Raw genomic sequence first — 27971 nt, forward strand, 5'->3', positions numbered from 1 at the left:
ATTACTTGGTCTCTCTCTGCTGCCTACCGTACTTCACATCTGTCCCCTCTTGATTCTAGTCACTGTCCCACCCGTTCAATACTAATCTAGCCTCACACCTCTGCCACTTACCTGGCCCACTTCCCACCTTTCCAGTGTGTCTCTTGGTCCCTAGGCCTCCTTATGCAACCTCCAGCACCTGGGGAGGCTCCTGCCTGCCAGACCAGGTTCCCCCGAAGCATCTCACACTAGCTAGGCCGGGACACCAAGAATCCAGTGTATCCCATCTCTTCTGTGCCAATCATTGAATTGTACACAAGCCAGGTGGTGAAGCTGGGGCAGGATGTGAGGCAGAATCAAGCACACAGCAGCCATTCAAGTACTCAAGCAAAGAACATGGAGCCACGTGCATGCGTGTGCATGTGTGTGTGCACGTGTGCGTCTGCATGTAGGAAGGTTTCATCTCATAGCCAAGGTCCTTAGAAGGTGGGCCGGCGCCCTGTAAACCATAAGGAAATTCCCACACAAGCTTCTGACTGAGCCTCTCTCAGGATGCAGAGAGCAGGTAGCCTCTAGACTACAGCAGCCTGGTGGGGACCAGGGTGGGAAAAGAGGGGGAGGCCTGAGGAAAGGGGGTCAGGCTGCTATGTTTGCCCAGCCAAGGGCTTACTGTCCTGCAGCAATTTCCACAGCTGGTTGCACCAGGGCTGGCTGAGGTGTGCGGGGGCGGGGGGCGATAACAGACAATGCTAGGGGTCTCTTAAGAGGGCATGGGAGTGGAATGTGGAGGCTCGGGCCCTGATACCAACCGGGACCTCCTAAAGGCAAGGAATGCCCCGGAGGGTCAGTGGGCTGTGAAGAATTGGGGCGAACCCCTGGCCTGCTCTGCAGCCAGGCGAGTGCAGTTGGTTTGGGAGGGGAAGTGGAGGTAGAAGTGAAGATCCCCTTTGCGGAAGGGTACTGACGACCCTCCCACCTCTCACCTCTACCCCACAGAATACCCTGTGTATGCTCCACCCCAGGGAGCTAGCTGATCCCTGCAGTAATTTCAAATGGCTTCGAAAATGGGAGGGCCAGCCTGCCCATTTCCCCAGGTGGGAAGGCCGCTGCCCTCCCACCCCTCACAGCACCAAGATTACTAAGACCTAGGACCGACCCCTGCCAGGAGTCACGAGTCCCGGGCTGTGGAAGCAGGAGTTCCAAGGACGTGAGGCAACAGTCAGGGAAATAAATTAATAAATACAGGGGCCTCCGAGGGGCAGGCGGTCCTCTTGAGCACTGGTCCCTGCGAGCCACTCCAGGCCTCCCTGCCGCTCGCAGCTTTTGGTGAGTGGCAAAGGAGCCACATTCTGTCCACTTGGGAGAGTCTGCGGGAACTCAGAGTCTGCATTCCATGCACCACTCCATGGCTCAAAGCAGCAGCTCCGAGTATTGCTCCAGGAGGGCCTGTGTCTGCTCAGCTCCCACTGCCCCTGGGCTGCCCCCTGGGCTGGCCAGCATGGCCCCATCCAGGGCCTCCAGTTCCTGCCGCACTGAGGACAAGGTGTCTCTGAGGAGTTGAGTGATGCGGCTCTGCTCCACCGAGGGGGTCTTGCAGCTGGCCACCTGCAACAGGGCCCCGGGGGAGCTGGAGAAACTGTGGAGGGCTCCTCGCTCCCGAAAAGTAACAAAGTACAAAGTCCACTTTCCCTGGCCCAAGCTCTGCAAGAAAGCCCACAACCACCCGGGGCCCAGGAGCTCCAGGGCTAGTCTGAGGCGGCTTCCATCAGCCCCTCACGGACTGCCACCTGCAGGAGGGTCAATGCAAAGAGCCGCGCTAGACAACAGGTGCGTGACAGCAACAGGCGCCCACTGGGCTCCTCCTGAGGAAACTAGGGCAGGTGAACGCTCAGGGTGGTCCTTGGTGACTGGAGCAAGTCTAGCTCTCTGCCGGAAGTGTCCAAATAGCACTGGATCAATAGCCCTGCCTAGGCTCTCATCCACTGCCCAGGACTGGCCCACCAGCAGAGGACAGACTGTATCACGACTGTCCGGGAATCTTAGCATCTCCAGCCGCTGGCACTATAGTCCGGCGCCTCCTGCCAGGGGACACACTTACCACACGGTAGAGTCGCATGGCCCAGTGCATGTTGTCCTGGAGCTCCGCCACAACATGTTCACACTGTTCCAGGCTCACAGCTGTGTCTGGGGGAGACAAATGGAGCTTAGTGAGGTCCCCTCCCCAGGGTCTGTGCATCCAGGAGAGGACTCCCCACAGCCAGGCACCCTTCTCACCTGCCCTGTCCTCTTCGCCCAACACTAAACAGAAAACCAGATCTAGAGGCGAGGGTCTGTCCAGCCCTAGGGCCAGGAGCTATGTCTTTTGCTAATACCCTCAGTACCACTTGGTCCTCTTTAGCACTTTCGGTTCTTGGTCATATGCTACCTCTTGCTCGGTGTATTCCCTCCCTCCTCTTTTTATACTTCCTGCACAATTTGAATTATGGTTTGGGTGAAGACTATTGAAAGAACCATGGACTTGGTAGGAGGGTCTCACCGTGAGGGGTGTGAGATATGGACCAAGACAGGAGCAAACAGGAAGCAACACGCCAGAGGCTGGACACACAAAAATGGAACGGAGCCAGAGAGCTGACAACAGAGACAGGAGAGAGAGGATAGGACAAGAGATGAGAGCTGGGGGCCATGCACACCTGAGTCCTGGCTCAGGGCTGCCCCTGGCCTGGTGCACTCCACAGGGCTAGGAGTCTTCTCAGTGGATGGCGGCTGCACGCTCTCAGGGCTGTGGAGTAGATTGCTGACTGGCAGTTGCTGGGCACAGGGGCGGGTGGGCCCAGGCTGAGCTGGGTCCTCTGTCCTAGGCTTGGGAATAACACCCTCCCCGAAGCATGCCCACCTGTCAGGTGTACTGTGAGCCCTCCCCAGGCCTGCTGGGGAGCCAGGTCGCTCTGCCTCTCCAGGGGCCCGGCCTTTGGTGACAGGTGAGAATGTGGCCAGAGTAGGGTGGTCAGGCAGTGGTTTGGGGATGTCTAGGACCAGGTGGGCGCGGCTAGGCAGGGCCAGCTTGCTGAGTGGTGAGACTCGGACTGGAGACAGAGCTTGCAGTTCAGCAGTCAGGCCCAGGTTCTCCCCTACTGAGATGTTGCAGGCTATCTTGGCCTTGGAGCTGGTGGTGGTGTTCTAGTAGGAGTGGGGCAGCGGTGGACAGCCATTTGCCTGCATCAGGGAGCCCAGGGCCTCTGGGGCCTTGGTCTCCCTGGTGAGCAATGGGCCTGGTACAGACGTCTCATCTGCAGAGGAGACAGGCAGGGCAGGGTTTAAATAAGGCTTCCAGGGCCCAGGAGTGCTACCTGAGGAGGGGCATCCCAGGTGAGGTGTGACACCGAAAGGCCACATTAAGTTTACCCTCCTTTTCTCATGCTCTTGCACCCCGCACCCCACCTCCACCCCGAGGAATCCACCAGGCCCCTCACCCTGCAGCCCCAGGCTGTGCACGGACTGGACTTCATGGATTCCACCTACAGAGCCGGCTGTGGCTGCTCTCTTGGGGGCCCAGCTGCTGTCGAGGCTCAAACGGTGTCGTGGCAACAGCATGGGGGCAGTCCAGGGTTGCCGGGGTAAGGCTCTGCTTCTGGGGGAGCGCCCGGGGGGTTGGCATCACTGCCTCTCGGCTGCTCACCAGACACTTGTGGTGCTTGGACGGGTCTGGACTGCAGGGCTGGGCTGGAGGCTGCTGGTGATAGTTCCCTGTGGGGTGAAATGTGGATTTAGGCCTGGACAAGGCTCAGTGCTCCACCAGGCCAAGGTGCCAGGAGGGAGGACAGGCACAGGGCCAAGACAACTGTCCCCAACCATCATGGACATGGCAGACAGATGCCCTTAAGGGAGGCAGGGTGGGCCCTGCCGGGAGCCTTAGGCAGTCTCCATACCTGAGTGGGGGGATCTGCACCTGCTGCAGGAATCGTGAAGAGATGCTCCGAGACTCTGTCCTCTCTGGCACCTGGATTGGGGCCCCTGCCAGGGGGACAGACATCAAGAATGGAGACAGTGGGCGGGCCCCAGCCTTCTACCTCCCCTGCAGGGAAGCCCAGGGTGGGATTCTGCCCTTGGACCCTCCTGTTCAGCTAGGTCATTTGGGGAGAAGGGCCATCTACAGTGGCCAAGTGCTGAGCCATAAGTCCCACCTGGAGCTGCCCCATTGGCCAGGGTCTCAAAGTGCTGTTTGAGAAACTGCTCCTGGTCCGAGGTATGGGGGCTGCCTTCCTGCAGCCTGTAGGAGCCAGTGCCTCCCTCCTCCTCTTCTTCTTCTTCCTCGCCCTCGGCTGGCTCTTCAAGGTCTGAGGAGATGCCATCCACACTCAGGGGCTCCGTGCTCTCAGAGTCTGGATGTGGGGAGCGGGGGGTAGGTATCACACTGCGCTTCCCCCATCTGCCACCAGATCACCCCCCCCCCCCTTCACTCTGCTGGCCTCACCTTCATTGGGGTGCTCAGGGCTGGAAAGAACGCTGCTGCTGTCATCCACTGAACATGCGCTGTCCGGGCTGTACTTCTCTGAGCCCCTGTTGCCTGGGTACACCCTCTCCAGGGCCCCGTAAGACGGGGCCTGCACCTGGAACTCACTGCGACAAGGCATGGAGAGGAAGCGCAGTGAGTAGACAGCGGCAGGCCACAGCCTCCTTCTCAAACTCTGCCTGTGAGCGGGCCAGAGGAGGGAGGGAAGAGGAGGCAGGCTAGCCCTGAGAACCCTCCCTGAACAGCCTTCAGGGAGTAAAGAGTGCAAACCACTCCATAGGAAGGGGAAACTGGGGGCTGCCTGACCCCTCGAGGCTGGCCAGGGCAAGACCCTTGCCTGGTATCCAGGGTGGGGCTGTCACTCAGCTCCGGGTACACAGTCCGATCTTCTATGGGAGCAGACTCCAGATCTTGGGCAAAGACCCCTTCCTCATGGGACAACAATTGGATAATGTGGGAGCAGGAACAGAGTTGGGAAACATACGGCCAAAGGGGCTTTTCATTCTGGGAACACAGAACACAGCAGTGGCTGACGGGAGAAGGGGCCCTGGTGAGCGGCCGGGCGAGGACTTATGGAGGGGAGCTAAAAGACAACCTGGGGCCCAGCTGGGAGTTCTGAGATCAGTGCCCTGGGCTGCCAACGTCCAGCCACCAGGTACCACCAAGGGTCCTCCAGGTCACCACACCCAAGAAAGAGGCCACCTTTCCCTCTCCCCACTGCCCACCCCAAGCACAATCCGCTCACACACACCCCCACCCCCACCCACCCCTGCAGCTTGGGTTACCTTGTGCACTGTAGAACAGAGCCAGACCGAGGCTGCAGCTTACTCACCTGGCTAGTGTGGGAGGCCTCAGAGGCTTGCTGACCAGACTTCCCAGGACCAGAGAGGGTCTTTGCTAGAGAGTCCTGGTTGGAGCCCTGAGAGCTCGGAACTAGCGTGTCCAGCTGCCGCAGGTCAAGCATGGAGCGAACACTCAGCGCCACCCCCGGCTGAGCCCAGCGGCCCCTTCTTCTGGGTCCATGGTTGGATGCAGGAGCTGGGCCCAGGAACCCGGTCTCCTGTGTGGGGAGCGGGGCAGCAGGAACACCAAGAACACTCGGATAGCACTTAGTGCATGCTCTGTATGCCCTTAATATTAGCATTCACTAAAGTTAAGTATTCACTCACTTCATCCTCACAATAACCTCTTATCCACTTCTGACAGGCGAGGAAACGGAAGCACAGGTTTGTGTACCTTGGCCAAGCCCACAGTCTACGTAAGTCTGGTTCCAGAGCTCTACCCTTGCCATCACCTAATATCCTCTCACCCTGCTCTTCGCCTGTGAGCAAGGAGTCTCTAAAAGTCCCCTGCGACTGGGGACCGCCTGCAAAGGGCTCCAAAGTCCTTTCACTGCACCAAGGACAAAGGCAGGGCCCAAACTGGACATTGCAACCAGTCAGCATGCCCTGAAGACACCTCACCACCACCACCCCGAAAACTGCTGCTGCTGGCCCAGGAGCTGGGGGAGAGGAGGTGTGGGGCTGCCTGGTCCCTGCTCTCTACATATCGGTCCGTCCGTCCAGCTGCCTATCTGTGTTGTCTGGCAAGAGCCTTCTTCCACTAACACAGTGGTTCTCAACCTGTGGTTCAAGACTCCTTTGGGGATCGAATGACCCTTTCACAGGGGTTGCCTAAGACCATCAGAAAACATATTTCCGATGGTCTTGGGAACCGAGACACCGCTCCTCTATCCATCTCCAGGCGAGTCCACCCACATGCAGATACACCCACATGCATGGGCCTGGCATGAAGACTGTTACCTATGCTAAACCATGCTTCAAGACACATTTCAATTATTTGTCATTAGAAATAACTATTTCGCAGTCTGAGCCAACAGATCCATGCCCTGCTGTCTTGACTTCCAGGAAGAGGGTGACTAAGTAACATATACCAGAGGGACTCCACAGAAATCAGCCGAGGAGAGTAACTAAGCAGGAAATTCAACACAGCTGGATTGCAGGAGGAGCATTATAAAGATAAGTAGGCCCAGATACACAGCGTTTTGAGGAGCTGGGGGCTTTTGGCTTACCACAGTGAAGGCCAGCTAGGGTTGGATCATTTAGAGCCAGAGCAGGAGCTCAATCTCAACACATCACAGCTTGCCTACACCAAGGGCAGGGATTAAACCCTTGCAGCCGCACAGGCAGGGAGCAGGGCTCAGCTGCATTGTTACTCTTGTTTCCCTCTCTTCTCTCTAACCCCCCCCCCCCAGTCTCAGCAGTCTTAGTTGTTTGTTTATTTTTTTCTCCTCTTTGTCTCTTCCCTGTTCTCTCACACACCACTGCTGATGTCCAAACCACTCACCTCAGCCTAGTGCATCTCCGCCTGCACCCCACCCAGTTAGGCGAGCTCCGCCCTGTGCAGCGTAGCCCGAGGATTGGGAAATCCCAGCCAACCTCCACCAGGAGATATCCCACCCAACTTCTAACTGGAGAATTCCTGCCTGTGAGGCTGGGGGAGCTCCTATTTTTCCTCTGTTGTCCCAAGTGACTGAGGGAACTTCCTCCCTCCTACCTTAATGCTCACACGGCTTAAGGCAAATCGGCCAACACTTACCAACATTTCAAGATGCTGCAGGAACCTCTGCCCAACCTTCACAGTGAGCTACCTAGCCAGAACAATTCTGCCCACCATTCTCGGTAGTCTACACCAAAGCAGGCAACAGACCAGCGTTCAGGGGCACTCCCCTGAGAGGGAAGCCACAGGAGGATAAAGCGGTAGGCTAATTCCATAGGGAAATTAGCTGTAGGCAGTTCGAGGAAGCATTCCTACAAGTCTCCCAGAGGAAGCCAGTGCTCTTAGACAACCTGGAAAATGACACCTGGCTCAGCTTAAACAAAGCAACGCAAACACCAATCAGTCCTAAGGACCTCATAGACACAAAAACAGGAGAAACAAAATGCAATGGCAGAAGACATCCTGAACATAACGACATGCATAGAAGAAGCAGACAATGAGCTGCCACACAGAAAGAAATTTTCAAATGCTGCTTGGAGTCAATATGAGGGATATGAGGGAAACAATACAGAAAAAGGATGAAATGAAACAGGAGATAAAGTCCATACAACAAAGGGAAGTACGAGAGCTTAGGGAGGAGATAACAAAAACCAATAGTAGACTAACAGACCTGAGAATGGACTGGGGGAAACAAAGAACTGCATCAGTGACTTGGAGGACAGCCAAGCAGAGTTTAACAAATGCAAACAAAAATCTAATAAGATCATCAGAGAAGCTGAAGAAAACCTAAGAGCTATGTCTGATGCTATGAAGCAGAACAACATTAGAATTATTGGTTTACGAGAGGAAGGTATAACAAAGAAGTCATCAGCAACCATAATGAGAGAATTCTTGGATGAAAACTTCCCCAGCTTAATGAATAAAAATCAGGCAACAATTTAGGAGTCTGAAAGAGCACCAGCTAGACTAAATCCCAAGAACTCACCAAGGCACATAATAGTTGAACTATCCGACTTAGAGGAAAAGGAAAAAATCATGAGGGCAGCTAGGGAAAAACAAGCAATCACATATTAATGTTCCCAAATAAGAATATGCTCAGACCTATCAGCAGAAACTATAAAGAGGCGAGAGTGGAGTAACATAGTCCAAAAATTGAAGGAAAACCATGAAAACCCAGGAATAATCTACTCAGCCAAATTATCAATCAAGATAGATGGAGAAGTTAGAGTCTTCTCAGACAAGGAAAAACTCAAAGAATATGTTATAAGAAACCCAGCCCTACAAAAGATCCTTGCCAACCCAGTATGGGCAGAAGAACAGCATTCACCAAGCATAAATAAGAGACCGCCACATAGAATAACCTCACCCAGAGGTCAACAAATAGAAAATAGACCCCAAGATAGCATTGGCTTAAGGATGGAAAGAAGTCAAGAATGATACACACACAAACATGCACAACACATTAATGAGAAATGAAGGTAGGCAAACACCCAACATAAAAGGTCTAAGATGACATCACAGAGTCCATAGATGGAGATAATAACCACGAATATCAGTGTCCTGAATTCAGGCAATAAAAGACTGAGGCTAGCAGACTGGCTTAGAAAACACAACTCACCAACCTGCTTCCTGCAGGAGACACATCTCAAGGCTACAGACAAAAATAGGCTGAGGCTCAAAGGCTGGAGAAAGGCATGCCAAGCAAAGAGGATTTCATTTAAAAGCAAGGGTTGCAATCCTAATCTCAGATAAAATTGACCTCAAATTGCAAGCCATAAAAAGAGATAAGGAAGGAAACTATATAATGCTAAAAGGAATGGTAGACTAAGAACCTCTAAGCATTCTAAAGATATATTCCCCAAATGAGAGACCTGATGAATATGTCAACCAAACACTCCAAAAGTTGGAAAAAGAAATCACAGCCTCAACAACTGTAGTGGGGGACTTCAATACACCTCACTGAGAAAGACAGATCACAGGGAAAGAAACTCAACAAGGAGGCTAGAGATCTAAACGTTACAATTAGACTATTTGACCTGATAGACATTTACAGAGCTATTCATCCAAATACAAAAAAATCACATGGCTTTCAAGCCCACATGGCAGAGACCACATGCTGGGACATCAGGCGAATCTACATAAATTTAAACACATTGATATCCTTACAGACCTCTCTCTCTCTCTGACCACTGTGCCATAAGGCTGGAAAATGAACAAAAGGAAGACAAAGAAAACAAGAGCAAACAATTGGAGGATCAATAACTCTCTACTGCAAAAAGAGTGCATACTGGCACAGATCAAAGATGAAATTGGGAAATTTCTAGAAACCAATGAGAATGAGAACACAATGTACCGAAACTTACAGGACAGAGCAAAGGCAGTTATCAGAGGAAGTTTCATAGCAATATATGCACACTTGAAAAAGATAGAGACTCATGATTGATATGCAGGCCAAAAAATTCACAACTAGAGTACAGTCAGCAGGAAAATCCCACTAATAGGAAAAGAAAAGAAATAATAAAAATTAGGGCTGAGATTCAGGAGTGAGAAAATAATAAAATTATGGAAATATTTAATGCTGCTAAAAGTTGGTTCTTTGACAGGATAAACAGAATCAACAGACAGCTGGCAAACCTAACCAAAGAAAGGAAGGAACAAATTTCAACGGCAGGAATGAGGGATGAAAGAGGGGACATTACAACAGACCCTAATGAAATCAAACAGATAATTACACAGTACTAGGAAGGATTGTACGCCAATGAACTCAACAACTTGGAAGACATGGACACATTCTTGGAAAAACAATCCCTCCCTAGACTATCCCCAAAAGACGTCGAGAACCTCAACAGACCCATAGCAATAGGAGAACTAGAACAGGTTATCAAGGGATTACCAACAAAAAAAATCCCCTGGACCAGATGGATTCACTGGAGAATTCTACCAAGCACTTAGGGAAGTACTAACACCAATCCTACACAAACTCTTCAGGAACATAGAAGAAGACGGCAAACTCCCGAACTCCTTCTACGAAGCTAGTACACCTCTGATACCAAAACCAGGCACAAATAATTCACCATGACCAAGTGAGATTCTTACCAGGGATGCAGGGATGCAGGGATGGTTCAACATACGAAAGACCATTAGTATCATTCGCCACATTTACATGAAAAACTATAAGACCCACATGATAATATCGATAGATGCAGAAAAAGCATTCGACAATATCTAACACCAATTCCTGTTTAAGACACTTGAGACGATAGGAACAGAAGGAAAATTCCTCAAGACAATACAAGCTATACATGAAAAAAAAAAACCAACAGCCAACATGGTAGTCAATGGAGAAAAGACGCACACAATCTCACTGAAAAGGGGGACCAGACAAGGATGCCCCTTGTCCCCTCTCTTATTTAACATTGTACTGGAGGTTATGGCTAACAGCATAAGGCAAAGAAAAGACATCAAAGGTATTCGTCTGGGGAAGGAAGAGGGGAAACTATCGTTATTTGCAGATGATTGATTTTATATATGGAAAGTCCCAAAAGCTCCACAACGGGAGTACTGAAAGCAACAGAGGAGTTTGTCAGAGTGGCAGGATACAAGATCAACAAACAGAAGTCCATCGGACTGTTATACAAATCGGATAAGACCACAGAAAAGGAGATAAAAAAGGTGGTACCTTTCACAATAGCCAAGCACAAATTCAAATATCTAGGGATATACCTGACTGAAAAAACAAAAGAGCTATATAAGGAAAATTACAAAACGCTATTACAAGAAATCCAGAGTGATCTCAACAAATGGAAGCATATCCCATGCTCGTGGATTTGAAGACTCATTTTAGTAAAGATGTCAGTTCTGCCCGAGGCAATATATAAGTTTAATGCAATCCCGATACAATTACCCTCATCTTTCTTCAAAGAAATGGAAAAAACTGATTACCAACTTCATATGGAGAGGAAAGAAGCCCAGAATTAGCAGAGACTCCTCAAGGAGGACACAGTGAGAGGGCTTGCTTTACTTGACTTTAGCACATACTATACAGGTACAGTTGTCAAAACCGCATGGTATTGGTGTGACAGATACTCAGACCAATGGAAAAGAACTGAAACTCCAGAGATAAAATCATAAGCATACAGAAAACTGATCTTTGATAAGGGCCCAAAAAATGTCCAGTGGAAAGCAGATGCCGCTTCAACAAGTGGTGCTGGAAAAATTGGATATCTACCTACAGGAAATGAAGCAAAACCCTTATCTCACACCATGAACAAGAATAAACTCAAGGTGGATGACAGACCTTGAAGTAAAACCCCACACTATCAGGGCCATCAATGAGGGAATTGGGACTAACTTGAGTTCTTTGGCACAGGGAGTACAGAGGCTATCAGAAATAGGGAAGGACACAAACACAGAGAAGGCACAAATTGACAAGTGGGATATACTGAAGATAAAACACCTGTGTATATTGAAGAATTCACCAAGAGAGTCCATGGACTGGGAAAACATCTGTAGCAATGACACATCAGACAAAGGCCTTATTACTAAAATCTACAATACTCTGCTAGCTTCCAAAAAGAAAAAAAAATAATTTCCCGCTGAGGTGGGCAAAGGACCTGAACAGAAGTTTCAAAGAGTCTGAAAACCGAATGGCCAATAAACATATAAGAAACTGTTCCTTATCTTTAGCCATAAGAGAAATGCAAATTAAAACAACAATAAGGTACTACCTAACACCCTCAAAGGTAGCCCAATTCAAAAAATCAGAAAGCAAGAAGTGTTGGAGGGGCTGTGGGGAGAGAGGAACTCTCATCCACTGCTGGTGGACCTGTAGGTATGTACAACCACTATGGAAATCAATGTGGTGATACCTAAAACAAATGGAAATTGAGCTACTAAATGACCCAGCAATCCCCCTACTGGGCATATACCCAGAAGAAGCAAGAAACAAACCATGGCCAGACATCTGTGCTCCAATGTTCATCGCGGCACAGTTCACAATTGCAAGGAGTTGGAAACAACCCAAATTTCCATCAACTGATGAGTGGATTATAACACTGGTGCATACATACAATGGAGTACTACGCATCAGTAAAAAGCAGTGATGAACATATGAAGCACATCGCCACATGGGAAAAACTGGAGGAAATCATGCTAAGGGAAGTAAGCCAAGCACAAAAGGACAAGTAAAACATGAGTCCGAGGTAAGCTTAAAAAAATGCAAAAGGGGCATGGGAAAAAGCTATTGTATACAAACATTCCTGGAGTTGAAGACCAGGTAGTATGGTAGTGACCAGACCAAATTCAGGGATATATATGGTAGCCAAATAAAAAGGAAGGGGGGAAAGGATAAAAATAAAAAAGAAATTGGTAGTTGCAGCACAGGGCACTAACCGACCCAAGGGGAGGGTATTGTTTATATCTCCACAGGGAAAGAGGGACCAGATTTCAACCCGGTGCTCCAAGATGTAAATGCAACATGCCGGTATGGAGTAGGGAACCAGTGGAGAGGTCTGAGGGTCCGGCCCCAATCTCAACTATGTGGACAGCTGACCCGCCCCCCGCCCCCACGAGAAGAATCTATTTCAGAGGACAGCACTGAATCTACAGCTCAGGGAGAGGGGCATGTCTGATCAAAGCACATGGGAGCAAATGATGGGGGAGGAAGAGATAGTGGAGCACATCCTGGCCCACCAAGCCTTGAGGACGATATTCCCACTCAGAGCAGCCAATCCCCAGAGAAGACCATATGGCCGACCCCACTAGGAGACATGGCATCCCTCACTGACCCATAACCCTACAGGGGACAACAGTGGAGATACAGTGTGGGAATTAAACCCGATCTGATCCCACCACATCGAGGCCAAACACTAAGAGTGTGGGGACAGAACAGCAAGGAGAACAGAGCAACGACGTCCCCAGGGAATACCAAAACTAGCCTTTGGGTCCAGGGCTTGGCATCCCATTAGACTCGACCGGAAAACACTCCTAAAAACCAATAAACAGTCCTTGAACGAACTACAAGCTTTTCTTTTTTGCTTGTTGTTGTTTTGTGTTTTGTTTTGTCATTGGCTTTTTGTTGTTGTTTTGTTGCTTGGTTTTGCTCTGTCTTTTTTTTGTGTGTGTGCCTCTTATTATCTCCGCAAGTCTGTCTAAATAAGACAGGCAGGATGAACAATCTGGAGGAGAAAACAACCAGACCGACAGTTCTGGGGGGACATGGGAGAGGGGGAGGTGGGGGAAAAGGTAGTGGTGTTAACAAACCCAGAGACCAGGGAACAAGTGATCCAAATCGGTGGTGACGAGGATGTAAGAGGCCTGGTAGGGTTTGATCAAGGGTAATGTAACCAGAGGAATTACTGAAACCCAAATAAAGGCTGAGCATGACAGTGGGACAAGAGGAAAGTCAAAGGAAATAGAGGAAAGAGCTTGGGAGCAAAGGGCATTTATAGAGGTCTAAATAAAGGCATGTGCATATGTAAATATATTTATATATGAGGATTGAAAAACAGATATAGGTGCATATATTTATAGGTTTAGTATTAAGGTAGCAGATGGACATTGGGCCTCCACTCAAGTACTCCCTCAATGCAAGAATACTTTGTTCTATTAAACTGGCATTCCATGATGCTCACCTTCCCAACACGATTGCTGAACACAAAATGTGTGATCATGAGGTGCTTAAGGGATCAAATATCAGGCATCAAAGAACAAAAAATTCTACCATTGTGTGCTCACCTTCCCGATATAATCACTGAAGACAAATGGGTGCATAAGCAAATGTGGTGAAAAATGCTGATGGTGCCCCACTATCAAGAGATATAGCACCTGGATTTTTAAAGGCTTGAAGGTACACAAGCAGACGTCTAGCTCAGAAGCAACAAAGCCCACATGGAAGAAGCACACCAGCCTGTGTGATCACCAAGTGTCAAAGGGATGAGGTATCAGGCATCAAAGAAACCAAAAATCATATCATTGTGAACGAGGGGGAATGTGGAGTGGGAACCCAAAGCCCATCTGTAGGTTACTGGACATCCCCTTACAGAAGGGTCTCGGGAAAGAGACGAGCCAGTCAGGGCTGTGTAGCAACAATGAAATACACAACTTTCCTCTAGTTCCTAAATGCTTCCTCCCCACCCACTATCATGATCCCAATTCTACCTTACAAATCTGGCTAGACCAGAGGATGTACAGATAGGAACTGGAAACACAGGGAATCCAGGACAGATGATCCCTGCAGGACCAGCGGTGAGAGTGGAGATACCGAGAGGGTAGAGGGAGGGTGGTGTAGAAAAGGGGAACTGATTACAACGATCTACACATAGCCTCCTCCCTGGGGAATGGACAACAGAAAATTGGGTAAAGGGAGAAGTCTGACAGTGTAAGATATGACAAAAGAATAATTTTAAATTATCAATGGTTCATGAGGGAAGGGAGAGTGGGGGAAGGAGGGGAAAAATGAGGAGCTGGTGCCAGGGGCTTAAGTAGAGAGCAAATGTTTTGAGAATGATGAGGGTAACGAATGTACAAATGTGCTTTATACAATTGATGTACGTATGGACTGTGATATTAGTATGATCCCCAAATAAAATGATTTCAAAAAAATATTTCACAGTATATAATTACATGTTGTTTTGTGAAGAATCACTACGCTTTAATTATGTTCAATTTGTAGCAATGAAAATACCTTTCTGGTTGGGGTCCCCACCAGATGAGGAACTGTGTGCAAGGGTCTCGGCATGAGGAAGGTGGAGAGCCACTGCTCTAACAAATGCTCGGGGTCCTGAGCTGGCCTCCTCGCCTGCGATCTTCAGGGCGCGCTCTCTGGATTGCTGCTCTTGGGACCTTCGATTTCCCGATTTCAGTTCTGTTTGTCCTGTGACATCATCCCCCTTCCAGTCCCAACCTCACCCTGGTCCTCTGACCTCATGGAGCCCACCCAGGAAGTACCCGAGCTCCCCTGGGCCCTCACTGGGATCCGTAGTTGCTTTACCTCCTTCCACCCCAAGGCCCTCCCTTGGCCTTTAGGATGGTGACTTACCCGACTCATCTCCCAGTGGGACAGGCTTCCTGACAGGGCTGAACTAGGGACTGAGGCTAGACAAAAACAGTCAGTCAAAGGGTGTGGCTCCTGCCCACCCATGCGCAGAGCCCCGCCCCCCAGAGCACTGCCACAACCCCACAGTTCCAGGCAGCCCACATGTCGCTGCTCCATACGCGGAGGCCACCTGACTCCGTCAGACCTGAGCCCCACAGACCTGGCTCCTTCCTGATGCTCTTGGCTGGAACAGGCAGAGCGGGGAGTTCTTCTTCTTCCGGCCCCTCCTCTACTCCCTCCTTGTCACTGTCTGACGAGAGAGCTGCTCCAGCAGAGAGCACTAGGGGGACTTTGTGCCTGAGTCTGAGACAAGGAAGGGCAGAGGGAAAGGAGGCTGAGTCGGGGAAGAGGGCACCAGGTGGACTTCATGTGAGAAGATAGGTCTTGGGAGGAAGAAGTGGCTGGCTGACAGATCTGGGGCCCGGGAGGGCGGGCCAGGAAGACTGCAGCCCACCATCTGGGCCCAGCTCCTCTTATTACCTGCTGGGCCCAGAAGCCCTTTGGGGTGATGATGGTCCTTGCTGCTTGATCCTTCGCTGACGCTTGCACAGCTCAGCCAGTCGCTGCCGCATGCTGATGGTCATCTCTGAGCTCAGGCGCCACACAAATATACAGCTGGGACAGAAGCACAGAGTTGGGTCAGGGAGGGGAGGACGGCCTTTGGGAAGGGCAGTGTCATCAGTTCCTTCTCCCTGGGCAGCCGTCTACTGCCAGGTCCAGTTCAGCCCACAAGTATCCCTGTGCAGTTCCACATCCCAGAGACCACGGCCACCAAGCCCTGAGATGGAAGAGAGGAAAGAGGCAGTAGACGTCCAGGGCCCAGACGAGACTCCATCCCCCAGGGAAGCTGCTTCCGCTCACCTGTCCCCAGACACGGAGATGAGATGTTTGCAGTCATTACTGAATTTCATTCCAGTGACAATCTCTGGAAAGGAGCACAGAGCAGGGCCAGTGAGCCACCTTGAATTTTCACCCCAGGCTCAGCCAGCATCAGAGGCAGGCCCGCTCGTGAGCAGGGCCCATGCAGCTCTGCTGAGTCCCAAAAGAGGCCAAGTGTCAGAGGTGGGGCACGGAGACTACACTCACCTGAGTGTCCAAACATGGTGGCCACACACTCGCCTGAGGAGAAGTCAAAAATGGAGAGATTCTTGTCAGAACAGCTGGTGGCAATGTAGATCTCGGAGGGGTCTGTCTGCACCTGAGTAGAAAGCCACAGAGCTGGACAAGGACAGGCGGCCCTGGTCCTCTCTCTGTAGCCAGCACCCCTTTCTCCCAGGCCTGTGACCTCGTGTCCATCCCTCGGGGCCCGGACCTTGATGAGGGTGCCATCCTCGCCCTGAGACCCTTTAAACAGTTTCTTCTGCTTCCCGCTGCTGATGTTGAAGATGCTGAGGGAGAAGGTCCGCATTGTGCACCCAGGGGTGGCAGAAACACAGCCCTCCCTCCCAGCCCCGCGTCCTTGGAGGGGAGCCACCGCCAACACCCAGGGAGCCACAAACTCCTGGGAATGGTAAGATTCTAAAGTGATAAAAAATCCTAGGAAAAATGACAAAACGGGAACGTGATGTCTGGAGGCAGCCCCCCAGGGCATGAGGGAAGAAGGGGCACCCACCGAATATTTCGGTCCTGGCATCCAATGGCCGTGTACTTCCAGCTGGGCTCTACGTCCATGTCATAAAGGGTCGTCTTCCGAACCACGTGATGTGTCCGTGTAAACTGTACTCCAACTCCAGACTGCAGGGGGGACAGGTGGACAGACTCGAGAGCCCTGCTTTCATCTCCGTCACCTCCCCACCACCGACCTCGGGAAGCCCAGTGCCATACCTTCTGTGCAGGGCGGAAGTAGATGCTCTTGTCTGCTCCACAACTGATCATGCGGACTTGTCCACTGCTGGCTGTGAAGGAGGGGGCCCAGATGTTTCCACGCTCTCAACAGAGGGACTGCCGTTCCTTTGCCCTCCCCACACACCCACCCACACAGTTCCCCTCTCACAGCTACTCTTCACCAGGACAGCCAACAAACAATGCCAGATGTGTCTTTCTGCCCTTAGCATAGCCTGCTGGCTCAGCATGCCCTGGGCTGGGAGTCCATCACCTGTCGCCCCTATCCAGGCCAACCTTCCCTTTTCATGGGGGTGGCAGGCAGGTGGCAGGGGTGGTAGGTGGCAGAGTGTGTCTAAGTGCTCTGCCCACACCTGTGAACTTTACAGCAGTGATGGAGGAGGAGTGCTCGTCCAGCGTCTGCTGCAGGCTATACTCACCCCCTGCGTCCAGCACATGGATCAGCCGGTCCTGGCTCGCTGATGCCAGCAGCTTCAGACCTGGGATGGGATGAACTCCGTCAGCTGATGAGTGCCCAGCACCCAGAGAAACTGAGCCCCACATCCTTAAGCCACATGAGCCATGGAGTCGGGCAGAGTTGAGATGCAGTCCTCCCCAAAGCCTTCAGAGACAACAAATGATCAAGAAGGATCACTAACTCTTTTGGTAGCAAAAAGAAGGATCAGCCCCATAGTCAAGAGGCAGGACAAGTATCAGTGGCTCTGGGCAGACTGGAGGGGCTCACTCAAGGCCATTCTAGGCCAGGGCCAGGTACCTGTGTCTGGCTTCGAGTACTCCAGGCACAGAATCTCTGACTCATGGGCCTCTACCTTCAGCATTTCACTCAGGGACTGCAATTCTTGGACCCTGCAAAATGAGAAGAGAGGAGAGGCCGTTCAGTGCCAGGCAGCGAGGGAAAGAATCATCACTCGCCCCCTTCCACCTTTTCCTCTCCATCAAGAGCTGTTTTACTTTACCTTTTGGGTTGAACCTTTAGACTTAGAAAAATGAGTCAAGATATGTCACATTCAACTCTCTCACCTGGTCTCCCTTCGTATTAATGTTTTATGCACTACAGTACACAGTGATAAGGACCACGGAGGTCACACTGGTACAACATTATTAGACTTTATTTAAATGTCACCAGAGGGGGTTGCTCTGAGCTGGAATCAACCCAATGCCAATGAGTTTGTTTGTTTATCCCATGAATGTCCTTCTTCTGCTCCAGCATCCTAGGAGCCCCCACGGCACATGGGTGTCATCTGTCCCAGTCTAGAAGGGCTTTCAGTCTTTGCTTGTCTTTCCTACCCTGACACCTGGGAGAGTGTGATAAGTTACTCTGGCAGGTGTACCTCAAATGAAGGTTGCCTGATGTTTCCTCATGACTATCCTAAGTTCCTTATACATTTGGGTCAAGAATACCAGACACAATGCTAGGAGGAGGCTACATGGAAAAACAGAACTAAAAGAAACTTTCCATCAACGTTTGTTGTTGTTGTTCAACATTTTACTGGGAGTTCTTAAGAGTCATAACATTTTCTGGGAACTTTTTGAAGCCTCTCAGTGTACCCTGTCACCAGATTCATGCTGCTGCCACGGGATGTTAAACTTAATGACTTGGCTAAGGGTGGGTTTTGCAGTTTCTTCATTGTCAAGTTAGTATCTTTCCCTTGAAGATAATAAATTTTGTCCCCAACCCTTTTCAGCTAAACCCTCCTGAACCTCTGTCCTTAGGGGCCTAAAGTTCCCCCATCCTGTCCCCTGGAGGCAACGGGTTGCACTCCAGAAATGGCCTTACCTGAGCGTGCCCATACGGTCCCTTGATGCTAGATGCTGCCCGTTGGGGCTGATGCACATAGAGCGGATGCCCATATGGGGGTCCATCAGGGACCCATCGGCTTTGTCTCCCCCAGGCAGCTCGGTGTCCAGCAGGGCCAGCGTGTTCCCATCCACATAGATGATCTTAATGAGGTACTAGTGAAACAGGTCAGGAGAAGAGGTGGGTGAGGAAGGCCTGACACAGGACACCTGTCAGGGAGAGAAATGCGGGCCAAGAGGACATCCTTGTCACAGTTTGGCCAAACAACATCTGGAACAGTCTGGTCTGGAGACCCAGATCCTGAGACTGTGGTGTGGGGGCACCAGGCTCACGTGGCTGAGGATGTTTCGGTGCAGGGTGGAGCCATGCACCCCAGAGCTCTCTGTATTCCACAGGCGGATGGTGCTGTCAGAAGAGCAGGTGATAAAGGAGCTCGTGGGCAGGCAGGCCTGTTGACTGTCCTTCACCTCAGGGTAGACCTGGAGGAGCACAAGTATCAGAGGACCTGGGTCAGACCTTGGCTGCCCACACAGATGGGACGGAGTGAGAGTAGAGAAAAGGTTGGTCAAGACTTAGCCCCAGGCTTATCCCATAGCAAGCAAGTCATAATGATTAGCTCTTGTCTTTAACAAGTAAAGGAATATACATTAACCAAGCACCTAGTAAGTACTAGGCATTCTAAATCTCCCACTTTCATTGTCTCCTTTTCATAAAAATCAAATGCATCAGGTATGTCATTTCACAATTGCAGAAACTAAGGTTTGGTCAAGTTCAGGAACATGTCCAAAGAGGCCATGCTAAGACTGCACAGGTGCATACTGAAAAACGTCTGAGATGAGTCAGCACTAAAATCCCCTCCCATCCTCAGAGCCAATTAACAGATATGAAGGGACCCAGGGGCACTGCTTGTGGAGCAAGGGTGCTGGAGGAAAGAAATTCCACACTTGAGGAACCCCAGCTCCTAATGGTAGCCCAGGAAAAACGGTCAGTCTCAGCAGACCTGGCCCACGTACCTCTACACTCCAGAAGCAGGAGTAATGGTACAGAGCTGAATACACCTTGCCCACTTTCTTGGGGTCCTTCACATCCCAGACATAAAAACTATGGTCATTGCACACACAAGACAGCCACTGATTTGCAGGATCAAAGGTCAAGGCGATGGTGTCCGGATACTTCTCATTGGCCACTCCAGTGAAAATGCGACTAAGGAAAGAGGGGGGCGGGGTGTCCAGGGCAGACAGGGCAAACTGGTGAGTGAGCACTAATGAAATGGGGCACTAAAGGGAGGAGCAGCAGGTTGGCCAGCAGTCACTGGAGAAAGAACGCAGCGGCTGGCCTGGCATTCCTTGCCATGGGGCTCTCCAAAAGAACACAAGCTATTTCATAGCCCCCAACGTCAGGCGGGGACAGTGTGTGGCCGTGATGCAGCCAAGCAGATGTCAGGCCCTTCTAGACTCACATCAGAGGACAAGGAAGGACACTGTGCAAACCACAACTGTGGTCATATATCATTTCCTACCAATTGCAGATTTAGTCCCCTCCTGCCCTGAAAGAGAAATTAATATACCCAACTGCAGAACTGCCCCGCTTCCTGACAGCACTGAAACCAGAGCAAAACTTCACTTCCTGCAATCACCCAACCCAAGGCCCGAGGCTACAATAAGACCCTCCTACCGCAGCTGCTACCCAGGACCACCCTGAGGGAGAAAGGCCTGCTCCGTCAGGTCTCCAGTATCTCTCAGAAACCCTAAGGAACTGCCCGTCTGTCCTAGCTGTGGTCTTTACAGGACAATGCATTACCACACTGCAGACTCAGATTACCACGGTTGCCCACAGTGAGCAACAAGTGCTAAAAGACCCACCTGTGCTTGACTGCAAGGGTCTTCCCAGAGGTCTATGTGTGCCCTCCTCTCCTTGAAGCATGCCAAGGACGGCCTGGCACAGAGTGGGGCTCTGACAGGACTCAGGGGCCCACCCACACCGCTCACCTGGCCTCTGTGATGCTGGCAATGTCTGTCCCCAGGACATGGGGCCGGGTCGGCGTGCTGAGGAAGTGCAGGTTGGAGGGGTTGAAAAGGCGCAGGGTGCCGTCAGCACAGCCGCAGAAGATGTAATCCTGGCTCACTGAGATGCAGTGGGCCACTGTGGTCTGTGAGCACAGAAGCCCCAGTCAGCAAGGGCGTCTGCCCACTCCTTCACCCGACACTTCAACAGCCATGAGCCAAGAGGCAAGGACAAGTGCAAAGCAGGCCAGCTGCCCTGGCTGGAGCCGCTCAATGTCCCTCCCTCTAACAGCAGCTGGCCAGAGGGCCCACAGCCCCGTGCAATTAGGGGGAAGGAGTCAGCAAGCCTTATAAGGCACCTGAGGTTTAGGCCAAGACACACTCAGAAAAGGCCGGCCAAGAGAGAGGCAGCAGAGGCAGTGGACAGGGCCAGCACACTTACTGTGATGCTGTCTTTGTGTTGAGCAGAAGAGGAAAGCAGAGGAAGAGGCAGAGACAGAGGGCGCGAGCGAGCAGAGAGGTTCCCAAACACCTTCCTCCGCCTGGGGCCTCCCCCAGAGTGCATGCAGACCCCTCTGCTAGCCCCAGGTCCCCCGGAGCCCGGAGGTGACAGACGGGAGGGTGCCGACAAAGCATTCACTTACCCTCAGCTCCACCTCCTTGTCCAACAGTCTCCGGTCACTGAACTCACACAGCTGCCCCGAGGATGTGATACAGAAGGTGCTGTCAGCCTTCTTCCCGCGGCCAAAGGCTACATCAGTGAACAGGTTGTTCCGCAGGTCCCCCAGCAGCCCGGAGCGGCCCAGCAGGGGCACAGTGGCATTCACCTGTGGAGACACACCACAGGTGCCACCCACCTACCCTGCAGGCTACCCCCTGGAAAGCAGGCCCTGGGGAGAGAGGGAGAAGGCTTCCCTTGCAGATTGACATAGCACCTGGCCCAGCTGAGACTTCCAAGGGGCTTTTGAGCATGCAGAAGGGGACGCAGGTGGAACAGATCTGAGCAGACCCCACCCTAGTGGCTACTTGCTGCCTCACCTTTGAGGTCTTGCTGTCATTGAGGTACCAGAATTTGATGTGCCGGTTGCTTGCAGTGACAAAGTAGCTGCAGTCCTCAGAGAAGGATACTGCTGTCACCCGACTGGACACTTTATTGGAAGCCACTACAATGTTGTTCTGGAGAGAAAGTCAAGGGAAATCAGGCTCTGCTTCTAGGAGCTGAGGGAAAAGGAACTTACACACTGAAGGAGGTTAGACAAGCTGTGAACTTGACCACTCCTTCTGCCCCTTCTTCAGCATCCTAGATACCCAGGTGCTCCTTTCTGCTCAGAGTTCTCTAGAAAGGGACTGAGGCCAGCAGGCGGAAGTGAAGGCCACCGGTCAGCAGTTTCTTGGCTCCCCTCCCGGCGCCGCCGGTCCTGAGGCCAGCAGCCCACTCACCTTCCAGGCCCAGACATTGACAATCATGTCGTGCTGGTAGCCCACTGAGACAATGTACTTGGCGCTGGGTGAGAAGGCCACACACGCCACGCCATACTTATGCTCCTGAAGCTCCGCCACCTGGCTGCGCTCCGACACGTCCCATACCCGCACAGCAGGCATGTGTCCACTCTGCATGGACCAAAGACCCCGAAGTAAAGGCCAGAGGCAGCCAGCTCCCTCCCCATCCACGGAGGCCTGGCCCTCCCAGCCACTGGACAAGAGCCTGCACATAAATGAAGGACACCTAACCTAATGCGCCTGCACATGAATCAAGGACACCCCCAGAGGGAATGTGATCAGTGTTGGGGAACAGGGACTCTCAGGGACGGGCTCCTGGCGTGATTTGGATGGGCAAGAACCACCACTCCTGCGGTTTGCTCTCACAGCCTCACAGGGCAAGTCTATGGGAGGGCAGCCCTGTTCCACACTGTGACCAGCAGTGGGACTCCAGGGATAAGGAATGTTTTAAGGAAGTGTTTTCCAAAATGTGGTTCCCAAATTGACAGCATCAGCCTCATCGGGAACTACTTGTTAGCACTGCAAACTGAAGAGAGCCACCCCAGACCTGCTGAACCCGAGAGCCAGCAGTCTGTACTAAGGGGCCACCATAGCACTTCTGACGCAGGCTACAGTATAAGAACACTGCTCTAGGGCAGACCAAACACCCAAAGTGGACACCAGTACAGAAAGTCAAACTTGGCACCAGTCCTATGTGGGCCGCAGGCTGTCACTCTCTGCTAAGGCCAGGCTACCCCCTCTGCAGTGCCTGAGCTTCCTTCCTCACTAACCTCGCTGGTGACCAGGTACTTGCCATCAGGAGAGAAGGCAAGGGCAGTGATGGTTTTCCTGAAAGGAATGGGGGCAGGCTCAAGAGGGACACTGGCAGCCTGCCCCAGGTCTGGCCTCTCACAGTCCCCTCTCAAAACAAGGGCAGCAAACCCGTCGTCCCTGTGCTGCTTCCCTTGCAGGCCTGGGGCCCAACAGGGCCCAATGCCACAGAAAAGCAGGTGGCACCCCTCTGGCCGTCCCTGGGAAAGGTGGCACTCCCCAAAGCCCCAGAGCCCATTTACCTGGAGCTGTTGAGGATGTGGTGCTGCTTGTGTTTCCGTGGATTGAAGAGCACAACCACACACCTGGGAAGAGGGAGAGGGGAGCACAGCCTTAGCACCCTACCTCAGTGGCCCAGCCCAGAGGACCCCACGTTGCCAGAGTGCAGCTGGCTCCTGACAGCACTCTTCTGCCTTTCTCCCCTTCTGTAGCCCCACACGGCGCAAGGGCCTTAGGGAGCCCTGCCTGCCCAGTGCTCTGTGCACCAGCACCATCGGGCCATGTCCCATAGCGATGGGGTGGCCGGTCTTCCCAGAGCTCTTGTCTCTACCCCTGGGCAGAGGGCAGAGAGAAGGATGCACATGATTTGGGTAAGAACAGGCCTCAGCTGTGCCCTTGTTTACAGACCTGGTTTCCAGGAGAGAGTGGGATCTCTCATGTCTGCACCCATGTGTGTACTTGGCAATAGCCAGCCCTCCACATGTTGGATGAGGAAGCAAGTGGAAGGTCAGGGCCCAGGGCCAGGCCTGCAGGGAGACTAAGTGGGATGGAGGGGCAGAAAACTGTCTGAGGGAGGGAACTTCATGGAGCTGCTGGCCCTCGTCAGACTCTTTAGCCCAAAGAGCCTGAGCAGCGTCATTCTAACAGCCTCCAGACTCCCTCTCCAGTCAGGCAGCAAGGCTGGGTGAGATTGGATGGAGACTGAAATTCAAGAGTGAACTCGAGAAAGGGAGACAGGTAAGAGTCAGGGACAAGGAGCTGGGAGCCAACAGCTCGCCAGTGTCTCAGGGGCTATGGCGCTCAGCAGGTTTAGGTCCTCTGTCCAGCTATTCCCTCTCTTCATTAGAGCTATGCCTACTACTTGCTAATAGCTGGCCTCAGCAAGCCTAGAGCCTGCTCCCTCAGGTAAGGGGGTCGACTGCGTAGACGGAGGAGAGACTCAGTTGAAGGCCACTTGTCCCAACACTGCCTTTTACAACAGAAAGCAGATGCAGGACCCGCATCTGGACCCCACTGCTAGCAGATGGGAGCAGGAGCTGCAGCACAGGGCTTGGTCTCTTCTGCAGACAGAGGCCTCCGGCTCGGCTCAATGAGCCAGTTCTCTATGCAAATTCCACTGTCAACTACTGATTCTGGGATCTTGGAGGTGCACCAGGTAAGCTCACAGCTGGCTACCAGACTGATTGACAGCCTTAGAAGCCTGAGCAACGCCCTCTTCTCCTCAGAGCCCCCCCCTCCAATCCTTTTTCACCCTTTTTCTTTGTTCTCTTTTTTATCTCCTTTCTCTCTTTTAAAAGATTTGAAGACCCCTGCTCTCCACATCCCTTGAATGAGAAAAACAAGATGACGTTAGAAACACGCAGGCACACACCTGCCCCGTTGCTCTGAAGGAGAGTCTAATAAATAGGACTGGCCTAACACTTCTAAAACAGAGCTGCCTGCACAGAGGATGAAAGGAAGTTGTTCAAACACTCAACCACATTCACTGTCACTGAGTCGATTCTGACTCACAGTGACCCTACAGAACACAGTAAAACTGCCCCTGTGGGTTTCCGATACGAACTATCTAGGGGACCAGAAAATGTCATCTTTCTCCTTTGGAGTGCCTGGTGGGGCCTAACTGCTGTCCTTGCCGTTAGAACCCCAACACAGAACCATGACACCCTCAGGTATCTGGGCGTCCATAATGGAGAGATAAGGACCACTAAGGGACAGAGCCACAGTTCACAAACAGGGCTTCTGATTTCGGGTCTTTTACACACACACACACACACTCACACTCTCACTCACACCCAAATGCATACTCATACCCTTGCAGAATCCCTGGAAGGCATCTGACTTCATGTCCTTTTTACACACACACACACACACACACTCACACTCACACACCCACACTCATATGCCTACAGAATCTCTGGAGGGATTCTGACTTCTTTTCTTTTTACACACACACATAAACACAAAAGCTTGCAGAATCTCTAGAGTGCTTCTGATTTCGTGTCCTTTTTACACACACACACACACACACACACACACACTCATACCCTAACAGAATCTCTGGAGGGCTTCTGACTTCATGTCCCTTTTACAAACACACACACACACAATTGCAGAATCTCTACAGAGCTTCTGACTTCGTATCATTTTTACACACACACACACACATACACACACACACTCACACTCATAACTTTGTCGAATCTCTGGCGGAATTCTGACTTCGTGTCCTTTTTACACACACACACACACACGTGAAGACTCTCTGGACGGCTTCTGACTTCGAGTAATTTTTACACACACACATACATACACAAACATCCTTGCAGAATTTCTGGAGGGGTTCTGACTTCGTGACTTTTTCACACACACACACCTTTACAGAATCTCTGGAGGGCTTCTGACTTCCTGTCCTTTTTACACACTCACACACACACACCCCTGCAACTTCTCTGGAGGGATTCTGACTTTGTGTCCTTTTTACACACAAACACCCACACATACACACACCATTGCAGAATCTCTGGAGGGCCTCAAACGTCATGTCCTTTTTACACACACACACACCCTTGCAGAATCTCTAGAGGGTTTCTGATTTCATGTCCTTTGTACACACACTAACGAACACACTCACACCCTTGCTATATATCAGGAAGTATTATGAGATTGTGTCATTTTTACACACACACACTCACACACACACACACTCACCCTCATACCCTTGCAGAATCCCTAGAGGGCTTCTGACTTTGTTTCCCTTTTACACACACACATACATGCATCCTTGAATAATCTCTTGTGGGCGTCTGATTTCATGTCTTTACACACACACACACACACACACACACACCCTTGCAGAATCTCTTGAGGTCTTCTGTTCGTGTCCTCTTTACGTGCGCGCACGCGCACACACACACACACACACACATACACACTCATACGCTTGCAGAATCTCTGGAGTGCTTCTGACTTGGTGTCTTTTTTATACGCGCAAGCACACACACTCCCTTGCAGAATCCCTAGAGGACTTCTGACTTTGGGTACTTTTTACACACACACACACGTACACGCACACTTGAAGATTCTCTGGAGGTCTTCTGACTTCGTGTCCCTTTTACAGACACCCACACACACTCACACTCATACCCTTGAAGAATCTCTGGAGGGCTTCTGACCTCGATTCCTTTTTACACACACAGACAAACACTCACACTAATACCCTTGCAGAATCTATAAAGGGATTGTGACTTCGTGTCCTTTTTACACATACACACATACACGCACCCTTGCAGAATCTCTGGACGGTTTCTGATTTCATGTAGTTTTTATACTCACTCACACTCACACTCTAACCCTTGCAAAATCTCTGGAAGGCTTCTGACTTCGTGTCCTTTATTCACACACACACACACACACACACACACACACACACACTCACACTCATAACTTTCCAGAATCTCCTTAGGGCTTTGCACTTCATGTCCTTTTCCCAAACACATAAACAAACACACACATACACGCTCCCTTGCAGAATCTTTAGAGGGCTTCTGACTTCGTGTCCTTCTTACACACACACTCACACACATACCCTTGAAGAATCTCTGGAGTGCCTCTGACATCGTGTCCTTTATACACACACACACACACACACACACACGCACATCCTTGCAGAATCTCTGGAGGGCTTCTACAGTCGTGTCCTTTTTACATACAAACACACACAAACACTCACACTCCTACCCATACAGAATCTCTAGAGGGCTTCTGACTTCGTGTCTTTTTCCCCCACACAGAAACACACTCACACCTCTGCAGAATCTCTAGTGGGCCTTTGATTTCATGTCCTTTTTACACACACACACACACACACACACACACATACATGCACCCTTACAGAATCTCTGGAGGACTTCTGACTTCCTGTCTTTTTACACACTCACACACACACATACACTCCTACCCCTACAGAATCTCTAGAGGGATTCTGACTTCGTGTTCTTTTACTCACACACACACTCACACCCTTGCGGACTCTCTAGAGGGCTTCTGACTACATGACCTCTTTACACACACACACACACACACACACTCACAACCTTCCAGAATATCAGGAGTGCTTCTGAGTTTGTCTTTTTACACACACACATAAACATACTCACACTAATACCCTTGCAGAATCTCTGGAGGGCTTCAGACTTCGTGTTCTTTTTCCACACACACACACATACACATACACACACACATACACACTCATCCCTTCCAGAATATCAGGAGTGCTTCTGAGTTTGTCTTTTTACACACACACATAAACATACTCACACTAATACCCTTGCAGAATCTCTGGAGGGCTTCAGACTTCGTGTTCTTTTTCCACACACACACACACATACACACACACACAGTCACACCCTTCCAGATTCTTTAGAGGACTTCGGACTTCGGGTCCTTTACACACACACACACACACACACACACACGCATACCATTTTAGAATCTCTGGAGGACTTCTAAAGTCGTGTCCTTTTTACATACAAACACACGCACATCCTTGCAGAATCTCTAGAGGGTTTCTGACTTCATGTCCTTTTTACACACACACACACAAACACACACCCTTGCAGAATCTCGGGAGTGTTCTGACTCCGTGTCCTTTTCACACACATACACGCACCCTTGCAGAATCTCTGGAGGGCTTCTGAACTCGTGTCCTTTTACACA

General features: G+C 51.1%; 1 protein-coding gene across 1 annotated transcript; it reads right to left on the bottom strand.

Moving 5' to 3' along the window:
* Positions 1-1356: 1356 nt before the first annotated feature.
* Positions 1357-27507, bottom strand: LOC142440569 (mitogen-activated protein kinase-binding protein 1-like). Its single transcript, XM_075542933.1, is given in 31 exon segments — positions 1357-1584; positions 2078-2163; positions 2670-3266; positions 3450-3578; positions 3581-3723; positions 3906-3990; positions 4161-4358; positions 4451-4596; positions 4827-4993; positions 5322-5549; positions 6836-6841; positions 15027-15082; positions 15244-15380; positions 15564-15698; positions 15945-16008; positions 16170-16281; positions 16396-16471; positions 16696-16817; positions 16908-16978; positions 17279-17404; positions 17680-17771; positions 18703-18878; positions 19056-19202; positions 19737-19926; positions 20712-20872; positions 21371-21553; positions 21765-21902; positions 22167-22337; positions 22997-23054; positions 23279-23341; positions 27500-27507. Coding segments are annotated over 31 exon segments (4299 nt in total).
* Positions 27508-27971: the final 464 nt, after the last annotated feature.

The sequence above is a fragment of the Tenrec ecaudatus genome, chromosome 2 (genome assembly GCF_050624435.1).
Source record: "Tenrec ecaudatus isolate mTenEca1 chromosome 2, mTenEca1.hap1, whole genome shotgun sequence".
Classification (NCBI taxonomy): domain Eukaryota; kingdom Metazoa; phylum Chordata; class Mammalia; order Afrosoricida; family Tenrecidae; genus Tenrec; species Tenrec ecaudatus.